The sequence below is a fragment of the Salvia splendens genome, chromosome 2 (genome assembly GCF_004379255.2).
Source record: "Salvia splendens isolate huo1 chromosome 2, SspV2, whole genome shotgun sequence".
Taxonomy (NCBI): Eukaryota; Viridiplantae; Streptophyta; class Magnoliopsida; order Lamiales; family Lamiaceae; genus Salvia; species Salvia splendens.
Genome location: NC_056033.1, coordinates 5,896,806 through 5,924,361, shown reverse-complemented (window position 1 = coordinate 5,924,361; position 27,556 = coordinate 5,896,806). Strand labels below are relative to the sequence as shown.

At 39.7% G+C, this 27,556-nt stretch overlaps 3 protein-coding genes across 3 annotated transcripts; all 3 read left to right on the top strand.

Annotated features, from left to right (window-relative positions):
• Positions 1-1,645: 1,645 nt before the first annotated feature.
• LOC121785458 (serine/threonine-protein kinase BSK1-like) lies at positions 1,646-6,253 on the top strand. Its single transcript, XM_042183902.1, has 9 exons — positions 1,646-2,160; positions 2,254-2,389; positions 3,405-3,538; positions 3,691-3,796; positions 4,262-4,347; positions 4,825-5,013; positions 5,279-5,443; positions 5,529-5,642; positions 5,808-6,253. Exons 1-9 carry the CDS (start codon positions 1,864-1,866, stop codon positions 6,060-6,062), a joined length of 1,482 nt encoding a protein of 493 aa, XP_042039836.1. The 5' UTR covers positions 1,646-1,863; the 3' UTR covers positions 6,063-6,253.
• An 8,880-nt stretch (positions 6,254-15,133) lies between these two features.
• LOC121768328 (sugar carrier protein C-like) lies at positions 15,134-16,811 on the top strand. The gene has a single exon (XM_042164801.1). It carries the CDS (start codon positions 15,158-15,160, stop codon positions 16,700-16,702), a length of 1,545 nt encoding a protein of 514 aa, XP_042020735.1. The 5' UTR covers positions 15,134-15,157; the 3' UTR covers positions 16,703-16,811.
• Positions 16,812-23,236: 6,425 nt separating this feature from the next.
• On the top strand, positions 23,237-25,052 carry LOC121785445 (probable inactive purple acid phosphatase 29). The gene is made up of 3 exons (XM_042183876.1): positions 23,237-23,644; positions 23,718-24,112; positions 24,395-25,052. The coding sequence occupies exons 1-3, from the start codon at positions 23,368-23,370 to the stop codon at positions 24,863-24,865; spliced, it is 1,143 nt and encodes a 380-aa protein (XP_042039810.1). The 5' UTR covers positions 23,237-23,367; the 3' UTR covers positions 24,866-25,052.
• The last annotated feature ends 2,504 nt before the right edge of the window (positions 25,053-27,556 follow it).

The window sequence follows — 27,556 nt, the reverse complement described above, 5'->3', positions numbered from 1 at the left end:
GACGTAGATTTACCTCAGTAAATCGAACCACGTAAATTCTCTGTGTCGTGATCCGTATTTTCTACCAGCATTCATCACCACCGAAAATTCGCGGATTCATCAGATACATTGTTTGGTTTGTCATTTTGTATTTCTTCCTTTTTTTTAATTCAAATCACAACAATCTATGGAAAAAATTCAGCATTGTCGATAAAGGATTTTGATTGGTATTTAATCCATATTATAATTAAACAAAATCGATTATATAATTATACTGTCGGCGAGAGAGAATGGATTCAAGAAGAGAATTGCGCAAGAGTCCCTTAACCCCTACTACTAGTAGTATATAATACTTATAATCTACTATTTTCTTCATCCTAAGCTACTCACAACATATTTTATTTTAGATCATCCCAAATTATTTGTACCATTTCATTTTGGCAATATAAATTTATTTCTGTTCTCTTTCTCTTTTGTCTCTCCTGCTTTGTTCTCTTTTTTATATATCATTTTTTTCCACTTGATTAATAAACATCAATTTTAAATTTTCATACCAAAAGAAATGATTCAAATAAATGTAAATGTAGTTGAATTGAAATACAGTGATCCTAATCGATATAGTATGTTCGACTTCGATCCATTCTCAATTTCTCATCTACCCCATTCTCATTGAATAGTAGACAAAATTTCGTCTTGTGGAAAATGATTTGGCCAGCAATTAATTCTAGAAAGGAACAATCCAAATACTTGCTTGTTGACCGACTCTATTTCCTTTTTTGGTTGTACTATTATTTTATATTCATAAATTAAATAAGTATTTTCTTTGGAAACCTTGTTGGCGTTATTTTAGTAAAATTCTCACATGAGGGTGTTTCTTAGACTTTGACCATTTTGAGAATAACTAAAACATTATGACTAAAAAGATTACCGTTGGTTTTGAGTATACGAAAATTACACGGAATCAACTGAAAAATTACATGGAATAAACATGTGGAAAACGGTAAGCCGAGTCGAGAAGTTCTCTTTCCGCAAGACGAGATACGCCCCGGTAGTGCTCTCGGATTGCCGTGTCGTCCCCAAAGATAAAACGACTTCGTCTCTGAAGTAGCAGCACCGCTAACGGCAGATCTTCGGCGAACAGGAGTAAGGCGAGGGCAGAGCTTCGACAGGAAGATTATGCAGAGAGGGAGAGAGTGTGTATGCAAGAATTCTTGAGTTTGTTGTGTAGAGAATGCAAGGGATGCATGCCTATTTATAGGCCAATTCCACCTGTAGGGATTGCTGGAGTCATCAGACATAATGTCTGTCACCAACGACCAGCTTCAAAGACCCGTTGGGCGATGCGCTGCAATGGCGCCGAGCGGATCGCCCAGCGCATCGCCCAGCGCCCGTCGACCGCCTAGCGCTAGGCGATTTTTAATTCCGAAAAACCGCTCGGCGGTTTTCGGAAGCTGCAATGGTTCGCCTAGCGACCGCCTAGCGCCGGCGCTCGGCTAGGCGGTGCGCTGGGCGCCATTGTGGATAGCCTAAGGGAGTATTATACCTTCTACCAAATACAGAAACAAAATATTGTGATGATGAAAAACTAAACACAAAATAGAAAAGGAAAAAAACTGAGAAGAAGGGAAAAAGAGTAGAAGTAAGATTTTTCTTCCAAAGTTTTAAACTTTTGAATCCCTTTTTCTCCACATATCATAGCACGCACGAACGAACGAATTCTTTAAATTTCTATTGCCAAAAAAGTATACTTATAAAATTCGCATTTGCAAACCAAAATAGTGCAAACTTATAAAACTCCAGCCATATGATTGCGTGATTGATTTTCCGAGCTACAGATTGATTCAACAATTTCAGCTGCGGGTGAGTCAACTCAACCGAGTCGCCATGGGCTGCTGCGTATCTAAGGGGTATCCACCGCGCGCGGCGGAGAAGGATCACCAGCAGCTGCAGCACGGCCACCGCCGCTCCTCCTCCGTGAACGGAGCGGCCACCGGCGGATTCGCCGAGTTCTCGCTGGCGGAGCTGAAGTCCGCCACCGGCAACTTCAGCTCCGACAAGATCGTATCGGAGAGCGGCGAGAAAGCGCCCAATGTCGTCTACGAAGGACGCCTGCAGAACCAGCGCTGGATCGCAGTGAAGAAGTTCACGAAAATGGCGTGGCCTGATCCTAAACAGTTTGCCGTGTGTATCGTATTTAATTTGATTGGTATTTAATGAGCTGGGAACTAGGTTTTGAGTTTATGAACTGTTTGATATGTCTCGATTGATGTGTAGGAGGAGGCGAAGGAGGTGGGGAAGCTGAGGCATAAGAGGCTGGCTAATCTGATAGGCTATTGTTGCGATGGGGATGAGAGGCTTCTCGTTGCTGAATTTATGCCGAATGAGACTCTCGCTAAGCATTTATTTCACTGTAAGGCTCTGTTGTTGAATTTATGTGAGCTTAAATCTGTGGTTAGTTTGTCTTTGATTGGCATTACACATTTTTGTCAAATCCAAGGACCATCTCTTTTTGGGGGTGATTCTGTAGAGTTGGTATATTGATTGCTGCTATAATCTGTTTAAAGCATGTTATGGATTGTGAGGCTGTCTGTGCTCCTGGTCTTTTAAACTCTTTTATTGGTGGAGTTATGAGTGATTTTAGGATGAATGATGGTAGGAACCAAGGTGAAGGTTTGGCCTTGGATATTTGTTTCTTGTTTCGGATGTAAGAAACGTGGCATAAGATTGGGATCATCCAGGAGAATGATTTTTATTGGCACAGGGAATATAGGGAGTGTCTGTATTCTGTAGCAAGTTATCTGCTAATTGTCTGATGGCATAAGGTTGAGTAGCTAGGCTAACCTTAATGAACTCAATAAACTTAAAAAGTTCCTGAGGTCTGTCACGAAGTTTCTCTTAGCCATCAACAATGTTGGCCATGTTCAGATATAAAATGTGTTAAATAGGTCCTTAAGGATTGTTGTGATTTTTCTGTTAATTAGAGATAACCATTTTGGATCAGATGGTAAGGTAACCATTTGATTTGCCAGATAAAATAGATACTCTAGGAACTTCTTGTTTTGCTAAATCATCTCAGTTCCTTTGTCTCATTAATCATTATAGTTCTTTCGATTCTGAGTTTGTGGATCATATCTATGTCTTTTTTCATTCATTCCGGCAACATGGGATTATGAGAAAATCATATTATTGTCTTATTATCCTTGGCAGCAATCTGCCTGGTACAGACTTTGGTACCTGTAATGTTTTGTCGTATTAAATACCTTCATCGTGGTCCGGGCTTTCTGCTTGCTAAAGGGGGTGCACAAGGATGGGCTCGTCTCTCTCCGCCATTGAGCATTTCGATAGAAACCGTGAAATTGAATTTATGATGCCCTTTGTTTATCTCTCAATTCTATTCTAAAAGTTTTCTTCTCCACCTTCTGCAGGGGAGAATCAAACCCCTGAGTGGACCATGCGTTTGAGAGTTGCTCTATATATTGCTGAAGCGCTTGATTATTGCACCAGGGAAGGTCGCCCCCTGTACCATGACTTAAATGCTTACAGGGTTCTCTTTGACGAGGTTAATTATTTTAAGCTTTTGAAGCATCTTCTTGTTCTATTACTATATCTAAGCTAGGGTTTTTTTCAGTCTTGCTATATGCATATTTTGCATGCAGTTGGGCCCTAGTTTTTTTTAATGTGTACGTTTGTTGACGAGGCTAGTTTTCGCAGAATGGAGACCCGCGTCTTTCCTGTTTTGGGTTGATGAAGAATAGCAGGGATGGTAAAAGTTATAGCACAAATCTTGCTTATACACCTCCGGAGTATCTAAGAAATGGTAAGTTAGACTGAGTTCTTAAAGTTCTTTGTATTATAAACCAATTTTTATATGTTTTCCATTGCGGATCATGATTTTATCTTTTTAAAAGTTGGTGTGACTTAGTGCTGCAAGGATGAGCATCAGACAATTCTCCTAGATTTTGAGCAATATCCCTGAGCTTAGTTTACTTGCACCATTATACATTAGCATGGGAAAATACGGTTTTATTGGAAAATCAGTACAAAACCTTGCATAGCAGTTGTTAGCTCTCAGTGCTGACTTAGGTTTACTGTCATGTAGGTATGGTATTTTCTGGAGCATTCCGTGAAGTGAATTGTCTAATATTGAGTTGGAAAAATTGTTCTTAATTGATGATTTTATTCAAGCACCTTTGCTTTTCCTGATTTGGTTGTGTTATGTTACATTTTCCCCTATTGTTTCTTTCTCTCAAGAGTATTAGCATGTGACGGGAATCTCTTGTAGGGAGGGTCACTCAGGAAAGTGTCGTTTTCAGCTTTGGAACCGTCCTTCTGGATCTTCTTAGTGGAAAGCATATTCCTCCAAGTCATGTACGTATTTGCATTTTGCTATTTATGTTTTTTGCTATGATTTGAAATTCTCCTCCACTACCCCAACGGAGCAATTTGGATGTATTTGTACAAGGGAAAACATGTATGGAGAAATACATGAATTCACTGCTCTTAACCAATATTTGATTACTTATTCATTCTGATATATTACTCTCTCACTATTACAACAATATTCTTTTGAACACTTTTCCAAGACTTGGTATATATTCCAGCTAAAATGATTCCTCAATGAATAAGTGGGTTTGGCATTATTTTCTCAAGTGAGAATATATGGTGATTGGCTTTTTTGTTGACCTGCTTATTCCGGCTTCACATTTTTTTGTATTTCACGTTATTTTGTCACTGTCATGGTTGTGGTGCACACGTGTTGCTCTGATTATAATTTTTTCTATTGATATTGTGCTGTTACTGAATTTTTTGGTGACTGTCATCTTATAATAATTTTCTACATTTCAGGCACTTGATATGATACGAGGAAAGAATATTCTTCTACTAATGGATTCCCATTTAGAGGGGAATTTTTCAACTGAAGAGGCCACTGCTGTTTTTGATCTTGCTTCACAGTGTTTGCAGTATGAGCCAAGGGAGAGGCCAAAGACAACAGATCTCGTTTCCACACTTGCCCCTTTGCAAAATAAGAATGATGCAAGTTCTAATGATATCCTTTGCTTTTAAAAGATTCATATTTATACCTGTTTAATCCCTGCGATAATAAAATATAGTACAATTTATTATCCGCTGTTACTGTATTTTTGATGCATACCATAAAATGTGGTTGGATATTTATCATCCCTCTCTCATTTTGTTCTTTCATATTCTTTTCTCCGAGTGCCACTTGATTCTTTCTTATATGTTTTTTTTGGCATGCTTGTCTAATATGTGTTGCTATTGGATAAATTATTCATTGTAGGTTCCATCTTATGTGATGCTGGGAATTCCAAAGCACGAAGAAACGCCATCTCCACCGCCTCATCCACTCTCTCCAATGGGTGACGCCTGTTCACGAATGGATCTCACTGCTATTCATCAGTTTTTGGTGATGCAGCACTACAAGGATGACGAGGGAACCAATGAGGTAAACAGCGCTAGCTAAAGTGCTATCGTGAATTCTATTTTGATATCGATCTGTATTCTGAAGTGCATGTGTGGATGTCAAATAGTTGTCTTTTCAAGAATGGACTCAACAAATGAGAGATATGTTAGACGCTAGGAAGAGAGGGGACTTGGCATTCCGCGATAAAGATTTCAAAACTGCTATTGATTGCTATTCTCAGGTAATTTTAGTCAAGTTCATGATATCAGTTGAGTCTAGCTAACATTTACCAGCAAAGATTTTCTTCATAATTAGTCCATCTTACCCGGCAGCTTATCAATTAAATGAGCCTTTTTCTTATTTAGTTTCCTTGGCACCTACATATACTGGGTGTTTATATTTGCAGTTCATTGATGTGGGTACGATGATTTCACCAACTGTTCATGCTCGGAGAAGTCTTTGTTATCTCATGTGTGACCAGCCAGATGCTGCACTTCGGGATGCAATGCAAGCTCAATGCATCTACCCAGATTGGTCAACGGCATTTTACATGCAGGCTGTGGCCCTTGCGAAGCTTGACATGCACAAGGACGCAGCTGACATGTTGAATGAGGCGGCCATGCTCGAAGAGAAGAAGCAACGAAGTGGGAAGGGATCGTGACCCATCAACGTTCAAGGCATGACTGCTGTAATCACATAATTGCACAGTTTTATTCGGTTGGTTTGTGATTGAGATTGTGATTGTTGTACAATATACAGAGGGGAGGGAACATGAGTAGAGATGTTCTTGGTTATATTTTTTGTATAACTTATATGTTGAATAGTATTTATCTGTATCATCAATGTTTAAAATTGGTATCTTTCCTAGAATATATAGTTGAGCTTTGGCAGAATGCAACATGGTGGATTAGTGGTTACTGCCTCACCAAAATCATAGTTTATCCTCCCACTAATAATATGAAAAATCTCGATCTAGAAAGAAGCTAATTTGAGATAATTAAACAAAGTATAGACTTATAAACTAGAACATGAAAAAAATTAATAGGAGTACTTTAGAAAATAAAACCAGCGCTGACGCTCTCCCAACTGACCTATCCCCGCTTGTCTATATTATCAATGAATAATAATATAGTATTTGAATTTCGGTTTTTCATCATTACGTTCTAAAATTAAAATCATTGAAATGAATATTAACTAGAATCTGCTTTCAGTATATACTCCATCGGCCAAAAGAATTTAATAGTGAATAATACGAATTTTAATAAGAGTGAACAACTGCCTCAAAAGTCCTTAACTTTTCGGGTTGTGACACTACATGTCTCTAACAAAAAAATTATCATCAAATGACCCTAACGTTAAACATAATCACGAATTATGTTTTTTAGCCACTTTTCGGACGAAAATGCCCAAATAGCTTGAAGGGCATTTTTGGCAATCCCTATATTCACTGACATATGAATTATGTCACATTTCTGTCAGCAATTTTTTATGTGATTTCCTAATAAGTTTAGGTACTTCATACGTGATTAAGGTTTTGTCAATATTTGTATACAAAAAAAAACTTCTTATATTCCTCTATTTTTAGTTAGTGGTAACAATATACTAGTAATATCATGTAGGGAATTCATTGAGAAACAACAAAAAATATGGAAAAGTGAAGCTATTAATTTATGAAATAAAATCTGAAATCTGAATCAATAATACATAGAAAAAAAATATTTCACAATTAATTAAATGATACAGTAATTATTTTATTGAAAACACTGACAAATATTATTTCATTATATATCATCGAACTAATTTGTTAATCTAAGCCTAACTTTGAGACGAATTTATATTTATTGATATTTTATTAAGAATTTTCATTTAGCTCAAACTAAAATTTTTAACATCATATGAATATTCAATCTTTATATATAAATTAGTTTCTTGTCATTCATGATAAAATTGAAACATGAGTAGTATTTTGAAAATGCACTATATTGTTGACTTGTGATTTCTGCTATACAGTGTTTGAAGCTAATTTTTGTTCTGGTACTTCATACGTAATATTGTATAGTGCCACAAGGACAAAAATCACATATCAACAATATAATAAAGCTAATTTGAGACAAAAATGCATTATTAAACTTTTTCTATCAATGTAAGAGATAGAAAAAAAATGATTAAAATATTATTAATATAAATGAGACTTATTTCATTAAAGAGAAAAAGTTATGCACTATTAAACATTGAGATAACCTTCTTTGATTGTACATTATATTTTCTGAAAAAAGTTAATAATTTAATACATCTGAATAGTTAATAAATGAATTAAGCTTGAGATAGTGGATTCTATATTGGTGGTAGGATTGGCAAATGCATTCTAAAATACTTTTTGGATGGACGAGCTCAGCTGCACTTCATAGTTATTACAATAATATTTAAAAATTGATTGTTATAATGCAGTATACTATTAATTTATTTTATTTCTTCTTTATACTATTCCCTTTCGTTCCATACCACTATAAGGATCCGCCCAATAAAGATATGAGTCGGTCGTGTTTTGCTATTTCGGCCTGTACTACAATAATAGTATTATTTCACTTTACCATAAATGGTAAGTAAACTCTACATTCTATAATCTTATTTTATTCATATTTTGTTATAAAATTAATATATACGGGTGTGACTCATATTCCACTAACTTGTTTAACTCATTTGTGTTAACATTTTTTAAAACCCCTATTATAATCATATTGTGGAACAAAGGGAGACAGAAGTATTAAATTTAGAGTTATTTAGAAATTAGAATGCATTTCCCAATCGTTATGTCGTCAACTTGCACCCCTATTAAGTGTAGGTATGAACTCGAGTAATGATACACTTGGTGAACAGTTGTAATTGCCACCCACTTGGGTGCACACTAAAATTTTGCCATAAAAATTTGAGGCATTAATTTTCGGTAAAGTTATCATTTAATTAATTATTATTTTTTGATAATTTTTGGATTATCCCATAACATTGTACTCCAACTTCTTGGATCTTTTGATAAGTTTCTTGATTATTTTTGGTTTATCCCATAATTTTGTTTAATTTGAAAGTACATAATATCACAAACTTTTTATTTTTCCATTTGTGCCACAATGCTCAAAATCGAAACTGATTAAGTTGTGTCAGATACATTGATGTTATTTTAATTAACACTTAAAATTAAATGACGTTATTTTGTTATCACATTATGGAGTATCTGCTTTTATCATATTAGTAGTACTAGTTTATTACGTGACAATTGTTAAAAATTGAAAAGTTACGATTTTATAATCTAGTTATAAAAGTTATAAAATTCAACCCAAGTCTAACGAAAAATTCTAAGTTAAATTAAAGTGATTTCCTTAATTTTTCTTACATTATGATGATATTTAATGTGTTGTATAGTATAAAAATATTTTTCTAGTAAAAATACAAATTAACTTTAATGTATAAAATCAATAAAATAAGAAAGTGCGAAATAGAAAATGTGATTAGAGAGAAATTTTTTATAGATAAACACAATAAACGAATTAAACAGAAAAATATGATTATTTTTTTATGACGAAGACCATGTTAATAAGAACGATACAAGGTGAGTAGTCGTGATTAGTATAGTACTAATTAGAATATAATCTATCATCTATCATAATCTAAAGTGTCAGTTTAATGAAAAGACTTATTTACCCTTTTTGGCGGGAAAATGCAAAGCTATTTTGTTTACCCTTTTGGTCATTTAAAAAATGGCAACATTGGACAGAAAAGAGGCAGATATTATTGGACAAAAAATTGATCTAATGAAACCCTAGCTTCTCAAACAAGATAAAACACCTATACATACACACACCTTTAATTGAATTTGCATTAATATTGATTAATCAACCCGGCGACGGCTGAAAGACAGCAGCAACGGCGACTGAAACGACGGGGAGTAGGACTGCCTCCCCGCTGGGCTTCGGCGGCGGCGGCTCGACGAGACTGCTGGAGAGGGGACAGCGCCGACGGAGGCGATTGCTGCCTCGACGCGACACTGAGGCTACCGTAGGCGGCGAGGTCGCGACCACCGAGGCGACATCTCTGCCTCATCGGCGACTCAGCCGCGAAAGGAGAACGTTGCTGCCTCAATAAGCCAGACCCTGGTTTTTCCATTCTAGGACGGAGAAGGCGAGGGATTGACGGACGATTGGCGTTGATTCACCGGAGACGACGGAGGCAAATGGCGGCGGAAAAACGGAAAAAATCGGAGAGAGATTGAGAGAGGGAAACGTCGCCGGTGCATAACGACGGCGGCACCGGCCGAACGCGAGCAAGGATTCGCCGCGACGAGAGAGAGGGCGAGACTAGGGTTGAGGATTTGGGGAAGAATGGAGAGAAGAAATGAGGGGGAGAGAGAGGAAGCAGCGACGGATGGGAGTATATTTGTTTGGGCCTCTACATGTTAATTAAATTGGGCTACTGAATGTTAATTGATTTAGACCATTAAAACTTTATTTTTGGACTATGAATTTTTTAAATTGGGTGTTACGTATATATCATTATATTTATGTTTTAAAAATTAAGTTTTAATTTTGAACTATTAATTTATTGGACTTTGTATAAATATTTTTTTAATTTAAATTCATCTTTGTAATTAAGTTTATGTATTGTTATTTTGCCTTTTATTTGAATTAAAATTGGAATTGTGCTAAAGAGTTTAAAATTGGAATTGTGCTAAAGAATTTAATTTGCATTCTATTTGGGTTAAAATTAAAATTTTATTCATCATTGTAATAATTTCTTCTCTGAATTAATCTATAAACTAAATGGCAACACAAATATATAATTTAATTTTCATGCTATATTTATTTAATTAAAATATTTAATATTTCATCCTCATAAAAATAAAGATATTTTTTATATTCGATTCAATTGAATGACCGAAAGTTTTAATTATTCTTGAGTTTAACTGAATATTAAAATAATACAACTATTTTTATACGAAGTTGTAGTATGTCATTGAAGTGTGATTGCTCTATATGTATTATATAATTTTAAAGTGTTTTAGTTAATATGTATTTTAAAATTTATAGTTAATTAATTAAAATATTTTATGAATTATCTATTTTTTTCAATTATTTTGTTATCTTTTTCTAATTTTTGTTATATTATTTTGTTATCTATTGACATTTTCTAACGGTCCAAATCAAAATTTAGAGTTCATATACTCTCTCCGTCCCCTAATAGGAGTCGTTGTTTGACCGGGCACGAGTTTTAAGAAATGTAAAGAAAAGTTGGTTGAAAAAGTTAGTGGAATGTGTGACCCACTTTTTTATATTGATTTTATAATAAAATGTGAGTAGAGTGAATTAGTGGAATGTGAGACCTACTACCATTTATGGTAAAAATGAAGAGTGACTCTTAATGGGGGACGACCCAAAAAGGAAATTAGCGACTCTTATTCGGGGACGGAGGGAGTAATATTTATGCCATGTTTGGTTGCCAGGATTCTCTCTGAGAAAGTAATCTGATTCCTTAAATTTTACCATTGTCAGTTGCCTGGAAAATTTAATTGTCAATACTATGTTTAAATATTGAGTGGGGCTACCTAGTGTGAATTTAATGACGCTAATTATTTTATTTTACTACTACTCCATTTAAACTTTTAAATTATGGGGCAAATAATGAAGGATAATGTGTGCATTTATTGTAGTACTTGACTAGGTGATTATAATCTGTTGAAAATAAGAATATGATAAAATTGACAATTTAGTTAGTAGTATTTGTTTTATTTTGTACAGCTTCCTAGACATGATGATGTTTTAGGATAATTAAGAAATTTTATCTTTTCTCTTCTTTCTTTGGCTTGGCTTAGATATATTAAAAAATATTTCAAATCCGTTGTTGATACAATGAAGCCTAATTAATATTCATGAAATAAAAGTAAAATGAAAGATTTCAAATTGAAGAAAAATGTTTGAAAAAAAAATAAATCAATAGTAGAATATAAAAATATTGAAAATTTTGAAAAAAAGAAAAAAAAAACAACTTTTGGGAAGGACCCATCTCTTGGTGTGTTGCTAACATAATGACAAAGTTTGTGATCATTTGATCCTTCTTCTATAGGCATATAAATACAAATGCACCTATATAAAATAAATACAGTAAATAATTAAAGCCTAGCTATTATTTTCTCCATAGCATATCTATAATTTGATAATAAGAGCATCCGCAATGGCGGACTTCCGCGCGGATGTCAGATCGGCGTGCGCGACGTCCGCACGGGACGTCCGCCATTGTGCAACTGTTCAGCGGATACGGACACCGCATGGCCTTTCCGCTGACGTCCGTCGGGACGTCCGCCATTGAGTTGACTCCCACGGACGTCGGCGCGGAATTCCCGATTTTTGCATTATTTTTTTTTGAAAAAATTCTATAAATACGTCTCGTTGCATTTCATTTCATTTCATTTGCACCACTTGTTTTAACAAGTTTCTCTCTCTCTCTAAATTTCTTTTATATTTCCGTAATGTCTGGTAGTGGTAGTGGTAGTGGTGGTGGTGGGCATTATGAACACATGATGCAGATGATACACACACGTGTGCGGGAGGCCGTGGAGAGAGAGGAACAAGCGGCCTCGGCGCCGGCGGTGGCTCGACCCATCCATCATCGCACTATAGTGCCCGGGATCACCTCGCTGCCCACAGTCGGTTGTACGAGGATTACTTTGCGCCGGAGCCACGGTTTGGGGAGAACCTATTCCGGCGACGGTTTAGGATGCATCGTCCTCTCTTTCTGCGTATCGTGGGCGCTTTGGAGAGTCGACACGAGTATTCTAGGGTGCGGGAGGATGCAGCTGGTAAACCCGGCCACACGCCGATTCAGAAGTGCACTGTCGCAATTAGGCAGTTGGCATACGGAGGTGCGGCTGATATGTTCGACGAGTACCTCCACATCGGCAAGACGACTGCCCGCGACTGCCTGAAGTATTTTTGTCAGGGCGTTAGAGCATCCACAACCGTGCTCTTGCCAGCGGCACGGTTGTGGGCCCGGGCGGTACTATTCATGCCTGCTCTTTGGCAAGAGCACAACACCCACAACTGTGCTCTTCCGCAAGGACGAGCACAATTAATTTAAAATTCAATTAAACAATAACATTTCCATAATATTAAAATTCATTTAAAAACCACAATAAATATTACAAATGACAAATAAAATTAAACATTACATAATCAAAATCCTAAAAATGAAAAATTACATAATTAAAATCCTAAAAATTAAAAATTACATAATTAAAATCCTAAAAATTAAAAAAACCACTACTCGTTGCCGAATTTCGCCCACATGTGGTTGATTAGGTCTTCTTGTAGTTGATTGTGGATTCGAGTATCGAGCATTGTGTGTCTTGTCTCGATCCTCTGGCCAACCGTCATATGCTCGCCTCGGCGTGGGGGAGACCTCGCTGTTGATCTTCCGGCTTCGTCCTCGTCGTAGAAGCTAGCCGCCCTCGGCCCTTCGTCGGCTGTAATCATGTTGTGTAATATAATACACGTGAACATGATGTCGGCGATATTATTCACGTACCACAGCCGAGCCGGGGCCTTCACAATGTTGAATCGAGCTTGAAGGACCCCGAAGGCTCTTTCGACGTCCTTCCGCGCTGAGATGAGTGAAATCCATTTGATGTTTTGAGTGAAGGTTGAATGTGTTGATAGTTTGTATAAGAAGTATGAATGAGAGATGAATTGATGTGATAAATGAGTGATGAATGTGTGTATTTATAGATGATTTTGGGGAAAAAATTAAAAAAAATCAAAAAAATTCAGAAAAAACGGGAAAAAATGGCCATATTTTTGGGATTTGGAAAATATATATTTTTTTTAGCATTATTTATAATTAAATACCGATTTTTTTTAAAAAAAGTTTGAATGCAACGGCTACGCCGTTGCCCAATCCCGTGCCGCCACGTGTGCGTCCGCTGGCGCGGACGTGCTCGATACATCGAGCAGCGCCGTGCCAGAGGCGCGAGCGCAGCGGCGGCGGCGGATGGCGTCCGTGCCAGCGGCGCGGACGGCGGTGGCGACGGACGCCACCGCTGCGCATGCTCTTAGGGAGATATTCCGGGATAGGTATCTTCGGAAGCCTACCTCCGAAGATTGTCAGGCTCTGCTGGATATGCACGAGAATCAGCACGGCAGCATAGATTGTATGCACTGGGAATGGAAGAACTGCCCCGCTGCCTGGAAATGGATGTACACTACTGGTTTCAAGGCCAAGAATCCCACGATGATCCTTGAAGCAGTAGCTGACTACCGGCTGTGGATTTGGCATGCCTATTTTGGAGTAGCCGGGTCTAACAACGACATCAACGTCCTTCAGTCGTCGCCCCTCTTCAACGACCAGTGCATGGGCGTCGGTCCGACCGGCAATTTCGTCGCCAACGGCAACCGGCACAGTATGGGCTATAATTTGGCGCATGGGATATACCCGATGTGGCCCATCTTTGTGAAGACGATCAGATGCCCAACGGATGAAAAGAAGATATACCTTGCGCAACGTCAGGAGGCAGCGCACAAGGATGTGGAGCGGGCATTTGGTGTGCTCCAGTCTCGATGGGAGGCAGTAAAGGGTCCATCACGGCTGTGGTATGTTGACAGCATCGCCGACATCATGTACTCATGTATTATCATGCACAACATGATTGTCGAAGATGAAGGCCCAACGCTGACCGATTGGGCCAACGATGATGCTACGGCTGCGGGTCCAAGCCACGGCGTGGCCACTGGCAATGTACGCATGGGGATACCCCATGACGATGTCGAGCGAGTCTGTGCATTCGCCGACATACGCCAAAAACAAGCTCATGTTCAATTGGTAATAAGCTCCCATCTATCCAATAAATCAAAAGGTTTAAGTAATTGAAAAAGACGATTGATGCTTTAAAACTAATTAAATTCATTGTTTACAATAATAATTTTTATTCATAAAATATTTTTTTTTCTTGAAAATAAAAATATACTTTATTTATTACGACAATAAATTTTATCAATGAATATAATAAATTTTATTTAATAAAATAATATTAATAACTTTTACTCACAAGAATTATATTATTTATAAATTTAATTATTTTTATTTATAAAAACAATTATTTTTATTTATAAGAACAATCATTTTTAATTTTATATTTTAAACTTTCTATGAGCATTTCTCATAAAATTATCAAACGTACATTTAATATTACTCTAATTAAGATTTTAAATAGTCTAATTAAAATTACGATTACATTGAATGTAAGCATGATAAGCATGTGTTAATTAAACTTCATAATTTAAGATTTGTCTTTCTAAAATAACAATAGGGTAAATTAGTCACAATATAAAATATAATTATGTCAAAGTGACATAGCGGCATTATGGCATAGAGACATTATGTCTCTAGATCACTAGCCAATCATAAAGTAATACTCCTGCATATTTTATTGGATGTTACTATATCTTACAATTAGATGGACAAGTGGATAATTTAAGGATTATAGTTTGTTCGGATTTTTATTGATTGTGAATAAGCGGTCAGATTAGTTAGAGAGAATCATAGTAATTTCAATTTGTTACCTAAATCAACTCAAAATATTAAACAGATAAGCTAGAATAGATTTACTCCTTTTTCGTATCTAATTAGATACGATATGGAGCTTTATAAATAGGGGTTCGCATCATTGCTAATCAATCATCCATTAATCTCAAACAAACGAAAAAAAAATATTGAAAGATGGCGGCAGGATTCATTACTAGCGGCGGCGGCGAGCGGAAGGATTACCCAGGAAAGATGACGTGGCGCATGGTGATCACGTGCATCATGGCCGGCTGCGGCGGCCTCATCTTCGGCTACGACATCGGCATCTCCGGCGGAGTCACCTCCATGGCTCCCTTCCTCCAAAAGTTCTTCCCCCGCGTCTACCGCCGCGAGGAGCTCAACTCCGGCGGCACCAACCAGTACTGCAAGTTCGACGACGCCATGCTCACGCTATTCACATCCTCACTCTATTTGGCCGCGCTTGTGGCGTCGGTTTTCGCCTCTTTCATTACTCGAAAGTTCGGTAGAAAACCCTCGATGGTTTTCGGCGGTTTGGTCTTCTTAGCCGGCTCCGCGGTCAACGGATTCGCCCACAACGTGGCGATGCTCATAATCGGCCGGATCCTCCTCGGCGTCGGCATCGGCTTCGCTAATCAATCCGCTCCGGTCTACCTCTGCGAGGTGGCTCCGGCGAACCACCGCGGCAAGCTCAACATGCTCTTCCAGCTCATGATCACGGTGGGGATTTTAGCGGCTAATTTGATCAATTTCTTCAGCGCGAAGATGAGTAATGGGGAAGGGTGGCGCGTGAGCCTCGGATGCGCCGGAATCCCCGCCCTAATTTTTCTAATCGGATCACTCTGCCTCCCCGATACCCCTAATTCTCTAATCGAGAGAGGTCAGCTCAAAGAGGGGAAGGAACAGTTGAAGAAATTCCGCGGAGTCGAAGACGTGGAGGATGAGTTCGCCGACATCGTTTTGGCGAGTGAGGCGGCGAAACAGGTGGAGAAGCCGTGGTCGAATCTCCTCCGCCGCAAGTACCGTCCGCAGCTGGTGATGGTCGTTCTAATCCCCTTCTTCCAGCAATTCACCGGAATGAACGTCATCATGTTCTACGCTCCGGTACTATTCAAAACGATCGGATTCGGCAGCAACGCCTCCCTCGCCTCCGCCCTAATCTCCGGCGGCGTCAATTGCGTCGCCACATTAGTCTCAATTTGCACCGTCGACAGATTAGGCCGACGCTTCTGGTTTCTAGAAGGTGCGATTCAGATGTTCATTTGCCAGATCATCGTCGCGATCTGCATCGGCCTCAAATTCGGCGTCTCCGGCAACCCCGGGGAGCTGCCGGTGTGGTACGCCGGCATAGTCGTGTTCACTATATGCGTGTACGTGGCGGGATTCGCGTGGTCGTGGGGCCCGCTCGGGTGGCTGGTGCCCGGGGAGATACTGCCGCTGGAGGTGAGGTCGGCGGGGCAGAGCGTGAATGTGTCGGTGAATATGATTTTCACGTTCATCATTGCTCAATGCTTCCTCAGAATGCTGTGCGTCATGAAATTTGGGCTTTTTATATTCTTCTCCGCCTTCGTCTTCGTCATGGCGCTTTTCATCTACTATTTCTTGCCGGAGACCAAGGGGATTCCGATTGAGGACATTGCTGAGGTTTGGAAGACGCATCCGTACTGGAAGAGATTCGTCGACGAAGACGTTGCTCGCAAGAATAGGTTTTCAGGAGTTTAGATTATGTTGCTTTTCGTTACAATATTTATGTTTTTGCTTAGGTTTTCATGAGTTTCAGTTTATGTTCATTCCTTCCGACGTTAATTTTAATACTATAATAATTCTCATTTGTTCCTATCAAGTGCTTATGCTTCAATTATGATTGTATCGATTGTGAAATTAATAATTAGTTCGAATTTCGTTAAACTCTTGTGTTATTTTTTAGTAACACATATAAATAGCTCTCACTTGATTTACCATATATGAATCATTAGGGTTTTTTAATTTCACCCTATCTAATATAGACCAACATATTTTATTTCAATTTGTAATTCCTTTTAATTTCTTTGTTTCTCTATGTACATAAAGGGCAAAGGCAATGACATCTTTTGCGTTTAAATTCTATCAAATTAAAAGTTCAATATCTAAGGAGTACTTCCACTCTAGTCGAGGGAAAACATACACCATACATCACATTATCAATGACCTACTTCAAATTCTTGATGGATTTCTTGAGCATCTTGTTGGTTGGGGAGTCGGTTCAAGAGCTCTAGTCAAGGGGAAACATCCACAGTAGATCACATTATCAGTGCTTACATTACATGGCTGATCAACAACATGCTCAAGAAAACCGTCAAGAATTTGAAGAAGGTCATTCCTTTCCAAAATGACTCAATCTAAACGTGTACACATTGATGATGATCAAGTTTTGCTCATTTAACATCAACAAGTCGAGAAAAAGCACGGAGATGTTGATTTTGTATGGCTCGGACCAATTACTTCACAATTGTACATTTGTACTCCTCATATTGCATGGAGTATAAATTTTGCATGGATATACACTTAAATTGATCCTCTGATCCTCATATTCAATTATACATACACTCCCTCCATCCCATTTAAAATGAAATATTTGAAAATCGGCATGAGATTTTATGTAGTGTTGTTTTGTGAGTTAATAAAGATAGAGTAAAGTAAGAGAGATGAAAAAGTAGAGATAGAGTTGTTTCCATTTTAGGAAACATTTCATTTTTAATGGGACAACTAAAAAAGGAAAATGTATTTTTAATGAGACCAGGAGAGTATTTCGTTAGAGCATCCACAATGGATGCCCGATCGGTCGTCCGATCGCCCGAGATCGGGCTCGGGCGTCGTCGGGCATCCATTGCAGACGTTAGTCGTCGTCGGGCGAGACCGAAAGATCGGCCGCGCCTGATCTCTCGTTCAATCCATCGGGCGCTTGATCGGGCATCCACTGCAGCGTCGCGCCCGATGACGCGGACGCCCGATCGACGCGTTTTCCTATTTTTTTATTTTTAATTTTTAATTTTTAATTTTTAATTTTCTATCTATAAATATACCTTATTTTCACTCATTTTTCACACAACTCTCACACATCTCTCAACTCGCTCTCCATTCCAATATCTCTCTTTCACTCACTTTTCCAAAATGTTTCCCGGGAAAAATATGGGTCGGGCTATGGAACGCGCAATGTTTGCTTTCGGGAACCAGATTCTCGCAGGTATTCGTGCAATACAAGAGCAAGAGCAGGCCGAAGAGCAGGTCCCGAGGTCCATCCGCCATCGGACATCCGTCCGCCGAGAGCACGGCCTAGCTCATCAACGTCTGTTCGAGGACTACTTCGCCGATGAGCCCCGGTGGGGACCGCCGGTTTTTCGCCGACAGTTTAGGATGCGGTGAGAACTGTTTCCCCAGATTGTTCACGCGCTGGAGGCGCGCGACGAGTACTTCCAGCAACGACAAGATGCGGCCCACAAAAGGGGTCTATCCCCGCTCACGAAATTAAGTAATGTATTTTTAAGTATTTTCGTTGTATTTTTTTAAAATTAAGTAATGTATTTTTTTTGCTAGTTCTTTAATTTAGAGTCTAATTTTGCTATTTATAATGGGTAACCATAAAAAATAAATATTAAAATTGAAATGAAAAATGAATAATAAATAGGGTACCCACTAAGGCTAAACCATTGTAGAGAGAATGGGTATACTGATGTAACAACCACAAGGGCTTCCATTGGGGCATTCATTGTGGATGCGGTTAGTTCTGTTTTTGTCAAGATCTCAATTCTGCAAACATATCGAATACGGAATTAATTATTCAAATTTCAAGATTAGTTATCTTTTTTGGGCCTATAATTTTATGTTGTTGGGAATATGATTCTATGGATTAGTTATCACGAATTTGGAGATATGCAGAAACAATGATGGTTCCAGAGAATGAGGGTTGATTCATAGATATCTTAGTTGTTAAAAACCATTATATGACATGTGTTGAAAAGGAATATATTTCTATACTCAAGAGGGGTAACTCAAACATTTAGACCATCCACTACGGGTCTCGCCGGCGTCTCGCGTCTCGTCCCGGCGAGACGGGACGCCGGCGCGACGCGTTGCAGCCTCCATCTCGTCCCGCGTCTCGTCCCGGCGAGCCACGAGACGGGCTGTCTCGCCACGCGCCGAGGCGACGTGGAGCAACCCGGCGTCGTGCGTGACGCCCACTCGCCGGCCCGCGAGTGGGCGTCGTCACATGCTGACGCAATAGATATTTTTTTAAAAAAAATTTGAATTTAAATAAATAAAAAATTTGTAACGGTAATAATACCGTTTTTTGTTTTTGTTTTTTATAATTTTTTTGATTTTTTATTGATTTTTTTACTCTATAAATACTCCTAAACTCATCCTTATTTCACACACAACTACACATCTATTCTTCCTATCATCTAAATTTTCTCTCAAATTTTCATAAACCAACTCAAGATGTCCGGCGACGGCGACGGCAACTACGGCGGTTCCGGCTCCGGCGGGTGGGATCTCAACGCGTTCGGCGATTGGGAGACCATGATCAACACATTGGGCGGTTCCGGTTCGTCAACCCCTGGGACTCAGGGTTCGGCGACGCCGGGGGGGTACCAACCACCCAATTTTGACCTTGATGCATATGTCCGTCCCTCCGCCACGCGGTATTCGCAAGGATTATCCCAGATCCGGGAGGATTTTCCCGGTGGCACTGGCGGTGGAGGTGGCCGAGGCGGTGGAGGTGGCACTGGCGGTGTACAACCCCAGGCGGGCGAGGACGAGGAGGAAGAAGAAGAAGAAGAAGAAGAAGAGGATCTTGGCCGGCATCCGTACAGCAACTTCGAAACGATGGCGGTGTACAACGCCTGGATCACGGTCTCGTACGATCCCATCGTCGGGAATCAACAAACCCGGAAGTGTTTCTGGGAAAAGGTCTGCGAGGTCTACCACCAGATAGAGCCGAAAGGCTCCCGCAAGCGCAAAGTTAAAATGCTCCGCTCTCACTTTGACCGAGTCGACCGACAGATCAAAAAATTCTACGGCATCTACTCGACTGAAGAGGCGCGCTACCAAAGCGGCGCCACGGCCACCGACATTTTGACGTCCGCTTTGCGCGCCTACTACCAGGTCGAGGGTCATCAATTCAGATTTGTTGATGTTTGGCAGGCCGTCAAGGACGAGGAACGGTGGGCCGGAGGTTTCCGCTCCAGCTCGGGCTCAACCTCGAAGCGCACGAAGCATACGGCGAGTGGCCAATACTCGTCTGGTGGTGCGTCTGGTGGTGACACCGATGGCATCAGCCAACCTGAGGCTGAATCCCGGGAGTTTGCGGGTACGGTCGGCGATGCTGGAGGATCCGCGCGTGGGCGCCGTCGGCCGCAAGGGACGAAGGAGGCGAAAGCGGCTAGAGCAAGGAAGGGCCGAGGCGAATCAAGCCAGCCGGCCTCGGGCTCGCGTGGAGGCTCGGACACACTTATGGTGGCGTACATGACCGCCACAATGGCGGACACTTCCCACTTCTCGTACGCCCAATTCACGGCCTGGTGGAACGGAATTGTTGCTATGGCAGCACAACTTGACCTTCCGACACCCCCTAAACCTCGACCGCCTCCAGAGGATGATTCGCCGGCGGAGTAGTTTTTTTTTTTTGTGTGTTTTTTTATTTTGTGTCTTTTTTATTTTGTGTGTTTATTTAGTTTGTGTGTTTTTTAATAAAGTGTGGTTTTTAATAAAGTGTGTTTGTTTAAATTGAATTGGGTAGAAAAAAAATTTCTAAATGAAATTGAATGAATAGTAATTAAGGGACGGTTAAGAGACGGAGCGTTGCAGGTTCCGTCCCTTAGTTAAGGGATGGAGGAAAAAAGGACAGTGGGGCCCTCAAATAGTGCTCAAATAGTAGTTAAGAGACGATTTAAGGGACGGTATAGAGACAGCGTAGTGGATGGCCTTAGGCTCTCCCGACAGTCACGAAAGGCAAGAATGACGTTTGAGTTTTTATTTTACTAATTTTCTCGATATGAGTTCATCTAATAATTGGATCTACCAATCCCAAAGCCCATGCCGCTTTCTCTATCGAGACCGTCTAATTATAATTTACTCATAATATCTCTGGATGTTATACAATACAACGAACTTGTTTCCTGATTCGCATTAAAATTTCCAAGATTTAATTCGTTTATATCACTATGTAATATAGTTATTTATGATTATAATAAAAAAATGAAAGAAATGCAACAGTTTCAAACTAATTTTATGAAGAATGATGATAAACAACCAAATTTTGTACAATCAAAATAAGATTATATTAGTAATTTTGATGTATTAATTTATATATTAAAATAATAAATGTAGTTAGTGGACAAGTTAAAAAGACTTTATTAGTCTTCGACCTCATTTTCAATTTTTTATTTTTATATTTGAATTATCTTTCTATTATTTTCAAATTTGAATTAAAGTACGTATTAATTACATTTTATGTTCCAAAAAAACAAAAAAATTATACACATGTATTAATTACATTTTATGTTCCAAAAAAATAAAAAATTTATACACAAATCATTAATATATGACCATAATATTATGCACGTTCCATGTACCATATATATATATATATGTGTCTATATATTTTAATTAAATGCATAAATACACTAGTTTTTTTTAAATAAAAACTAATTTTTAGTTATATAAAATTTGGTCATGTAGATTTATTTATTGTTTTATGGTGCGGATTAAAGATAATTACTGCTATTTGGAATATTCCATGTAGTGTGTTTTTCCCAAACAACGAAGACTCACTCGTCAAATCAGTTGAAAAATGACATCTTTACTTTAACTCTGAAGTCCGAAATTTAAATGCGTATGCAAATCAACGATAAATACAATACAACGAATGTCACATCACATAATTTACAAAATTAAAATATACCACTAATAAAATATTCATAGGTAGGTGTAGGTCCAGTCGAGTATTCTAATTATTGTTGGTGTTCATGTATCTCAGAGAATAAAAATAGAGTAGCATAATAAGTAGGAGGTTAATCTATTGACTTAAAGTAATTGATCATCTGATTAATATCCTAACACATTAAATTAATGACTACGCGCGTATGGCCACGCCATCCAAGGTTGATAAGATAGATGGACCCACACAAGCACACACCATATGGAAAATATCCTAAAAAGTACTGAGTGGTACTGTAGTAGAAAATTGCTATAAATAGTGGATAAAAAATGCACAAACTCGGCATCTATAGTTGAATCCGACCTCGGTTTGGTTTGAATTGGAAATATTTAAAGATTTTTTGGTTAAAAAACTAGAATTTGTGTAAAAATTAAAGATGACAAATACTATTATTGAATGATTGAATCGGAATTGCCAATTTTATCTCCATTTGATCAATGATTTCAATTTCTAATGATAACAGTGTCTAGGGATGTCAATCGGGCCAGCCCACCGGGTTTCGGGCTAACCCTATTCGGGTTGCGGGTCAATCGGGTGCGGGCTAATCGGGCTGTTATTTTTCCGGGTTATAAAAGTTCAGCCCTAACCCTAAAAGCTCGGGTTTCGGGCTAGCCCATCGGGTTAATCGGGTTGCTATCGATAAAATTAACATGCGATCAATCCAATAAATAATGATGAAAATTAGTTATATTTATAAAATGTAAAATATTTAATTATTATAAATTTAAGATATATGCTTAAACTCAAACATAAACATGATCAAATACTAATATTTGAGATTTATGCAAAATAAAACATAAACAAGAAATTTTAAAGCATGTTTAGAAATTTAAATATATTTTTAGTGAATTTGAAGTTTCTAATTCATTTATCTATTATTATATTAATAAAAACTTAATATATAATTTATATATTTAATATATAAAATGGAAAGTTATTTTTTAAGTAATCTATATTATAAAATAATCAATGAAGTGTCGAATTAGAGTCAAACAAATAGAACAATATAAATTTTATCGGGTTTCCGGGCCAGCCCATCGGGTTTTCGGGTCTGGCCCTAACGGGTTGCGGGTTAATCGGGTGCGGGCTAATCGGGCTGTAATTTTATAGGGCTAGAAATTTTCAGCCCTAACCCTATAAATTTGGCGGGCTATTCGGGCCAGCCCACGGGTTGCGGGCTAAATTGACATCCCTAACAGTGTCTCACGGACCGAAACAAAATCAATTTATCGATCTGGTTTATAGAAAAATGGTTGAAAGCAAAAAACCCTAATGCATTCACAGTAAATATCACGGGCAACGTGACAGTTGGGGCACATCAATCGCGTGCCTACCTCAGCTCTTATATGCTAACAAACTTTTCCCCAATTCTCTCACACTCGTTCCATTTCCTCTCACTCCACTGCTTCCTATGGCTTCGGCGAAGGCAATGGGAGCTCTAGCGTTGCTAGTGGTTATGGCTTCTCTGAGCAGCGGCACCTCAGCAGTAGGGCGGCAGCTCAAGTTCAACGCCAAACGAGGCGAGTTCAAAATTCTTCAGGTCGCGGATATGCACTTCGGCGACGGAAAGCGGACTGCCTGCCTGGACGTCCTCCCCCGCCAGGCCTCCAGCTGCTCCGATCTCAACACCACCTCCTTCGTCCGCCGCTTGATCCTCGCCGAGAAGCCGAATCTCATCGTCTTCACCGGTCAGTTAGTTAATTAACCCTTGCTGCTTTTGATTTTGCCGATAGATTTGCTGAAATTAGCTGTTGGTTGCAGGGGATAACATATTCGGATTCGATGCAAGCGACGCGGTGAAGTCAATGAACCAGGCGTTTGGTCCTGCGGTTAACTCCGGCATCCCGTGGGCGGCGGTGCTGGGGAATCACGACCAGGAGTCGACTCTGTCGAGGGAAGGTGTGATGACGCATATAGTGGGGATGAAGAACACGCTGTCGCAGCTGAATCCAGGCGGAGCTCACGTCGTCGATGGATTCGGGAACTACAATCTGGAGGTCCATGGAGCGGAATTTTCTAGAATGGAGAACAAATCGGTTCTCAATCTGTACATGCTCGACAGTGGCGATTACTCTACCGTCCCCTCCATTCCTGGCTATGGCTGGATCAAGCCCTCTCAGCAACTCTGGTTTCAGCACACTTCTGCTAGACTGCAGGTATCAAAACTCGTAACTGAATTAATTGACTCTCTCTTAAATTCTTGCTACATTAATAATCCTAATTAGGAATCAAACGAATCGGGATTGGAATTAATGCATTCATTAGTTTTACTTATCGATTAACACGCATAGGAGTGAGTTTATTATGTTAATTAGTTTAAATAGTTACAAATTTGGTGTAAAAATGGACAACTTGTTTGATTTGTATCCATTTGACTACAGTAAATGCTCTGAAACTCTATATTGTTTGAATATTGACAATTTGTTGTTGAAATTCAGAAAATCTACAGCACCCAACCAGAGGGGCAAAAGGGTGCTGCCCCGGGGCTTGCCTACTTCCACATTCCGTTGCCCGAGCACGCAAGCTTTGACCCAACAAATTCCACCGGCGTGAGGCAAGAAGGCATAAGCTCCGCGACGGTGAACTCTGGATTTTTCACAACATTGGTGGCTGCAGGGGATGTGAAGGCGGTTTTTACAGGCCACGATCATCTCAATGACTTCTGTGGTGAGTTGTCCGGCATACATCTGTGCTATGCCGGGGGCTTCGGATATCACGCATACGGGAAGGCAGGGTGGTCTCGGAGGGCGAGAGTGGTGGTAGCTTCCCTTGAGAAAACACAGAAGGGATCGTGGGGAACAGTCAAGTCCATTAAAACATGGAAACGCCTCGATGATAAGAAGCTTAGTCTCATCGATTCTCAGGTGCTGTGGAGCAAGAGCTCCACCAATAAGCAGCGGATTCTGTGAAAGCTGTTTATTTTATCAGACCATAAGCGAAGAAGATGAAGTTTGAGAAGAAACAGACTGATTACAGTCTTTGTAGGTTTAACCTTATCAATTAGTTATAGTTATTGAAATATTGCTCAGTTACAAGGAAAGCTTTCATGTATTTGATGAGAAGTTAATGAGAAGTTATGACACTTTCGATACACAATCTTCTGTTTGTGAAAACTGGTAGTACAACATTGTATATAGATGGTCCAACAATCTTACAATTATTCATTTCAACCCAACATTTTCTACCAATAATATTCTCAATAAAAACAGACTTGGATGTTAAACAACCACATCCAAATATCACAGTTCTGCATAATGTAGAAAGGTACACAAGTACAGAAGAGTTTATAGGGAAAATCCAGCCTGAACATTATTTATTCCAGCATGCGACCGAGCATTGTTACCTGCGTCACAAGAAAATAAGCTGAATAAGTGATAGAAAGCACATCCACGAAAAATGCGTAGGCAATAAGGCTCACACAAGAGATTGTAAATAGAACAATGCCCCAGAAACAAATGCTGCAAAGAAACCTATCAGTCATGACACTTATCAATATGCACTGAAACATTTTTTAAAATAAGGTGCTTCACATTTTTCAAGATCTGAGAACTTTAGATAGAAATTTAGATCATCCTATCAATCTATGCTGCTTCAGATGATTGTTAAAACCTCTAATGGAAAGATGAGTAATATTGGAAGTCAATGGTAGCAACTAGCAAGATTAGAAATGAAGGACTTTGACCTTATTTATTATGTTCATGAATTGGTTGAAAAGGTCTCCACACTTCACTCTGTGCACATAGAATGCACTGGCAAATCCAACTACCCACTCAAACAAGACATGCCTTCGACATGGTCCACCTAATCAATGCTTACTACTCATGAGAAGTCAAGTGCCAAAACTGCCTAAGGCCATCCACAACGCTCTCACTATACCGTCCCTTAAAACACTATTTGCAGGCTCCACTGTACTTTTTTACTCCATCCCTTAACTAAGGGACGGAACCTGAAACCCTCCGTCCCTTAAATTACTATTCATTCAATTTTATTTTTTTTTATTTTTTGCCCAAATGTGCTCCATGAGATCATCTTGAAGTTGGGCGTGGGCAGAAGAGTCACGTGTCCTTGCCCGAATAGACAACCGTTCTTGTATAGACGGATGCACTCCACTTCGAGGTGGACTACTGGCAGTTGAGCTTCCGGGGGCTTCGGGGTCGAACCAATTTCCCGGCTCGGGTCCTTCGTCTTGGACAATCATGTTGTGCAAGATTATGCACTTAAACATGATGTCGACCATGTTCTCCATGAACCACGAACGAGCCGGGGCTTTGATAATGTTGAAGCGCGCTTGGAGAACCCCGAACGCCCGCTCCACATCCTTCCGAGCAGCCTCCTGCTTCTGCGCAAAAAGCGTCTGCTTAACGTTCACAGGCCTAGCGCACGTCTTCAAGAAGGTTGGCCACTTCGGGTAGATGCCGTCGGCAAGATAGTACCACATTCTATAGCGCCAGTTGTTAGCGGTGAAGTTGGTGGCCGACGCTTTACCATCTAAAACTTCGGCGAAGAGGTCGGATTGCTGGAGCACGTTTATGTCGTTGTTCGAGCCGGGGACCCCGAAGTACGCATGTCAGATCCATAGCCGGTAGTCGGCGACGGCCTCGAGTATAACGGTGGGGTGGGTGCCTTTGTGGCAGCTCGTGTACGACCCCCTCCACGCCAACGGTAAATTCTTCCATTGTCAGTGCATGCAGTCGACGCTGCCAAGCATCCCGGAGAAGCCATGCACTTGTTCGTGAAGGCGGAGCAGGAACTTGCAATCTGTCGTGTTTGAATTCCGGAGAAATTCGTCGGTAAAGGCTGCCCGGACGCCTTTGCAGAATTGGAGCAAGCATATTCTCCCAGTGCTGTCTCCAATGTGGAGGTATTCGTCGAACACATCCGCCGTTTGTCCAGTCGCAAGCTGACAGATTGCTGCAGTAAATTTCTGCAGCGTCGTGTGGCTGGGACGGCCGACGGCGTCGAACCTTTCTTGGAAGAACTCTTCACGGTCCGCCAATGTATTTGCGATGTGGAGAAATAGCGGTCGCCGAATGCGGAAACGGTGACGGAAGTAGGTATCTCCCCACACGGGATTATCGCAGAAGTAGTCGCGGACTAACCTTGCGGCGGCTTCCTCCCGGTTACGATGGATGTAAGTCCGGGAGCGTCTTTGGGGCGGTGCGGCTTCCTCCGCTTCCCGGCGTCGATCTTCTTCAAGTGATTCTTCCATTATTTGACGCATTTGCTCATATGGATCCATGAGATCGATTAAATTCGAGGGAAGAATAAAATAGAGATGATTTGATATGAAAATTGAAGAGGAAATGAAGATGATTTGGAAAGAATAGATGTGTGTGTGTGTGTGAAAATTGGAGAGGAATTGGAGATGATTTGAGAAGAATAGATGTGTAGTTGTGTGTGAAATGAGGATGAATTAGGAGTATTTATAGAGTAAAAAAATAAAAAAAAATTGAAAACGGCTATAAAAAACAGTAACATTACCGTTTTCACAATTTAATTTTTTTTATTTTGATTTTTTTTAAAAAAAATAAATTATTGCGTCAGCGTGACGAATCCCACTCGCGGGCCGGTGAGTGGGCGTCACGCATCGCCTGGGAGCT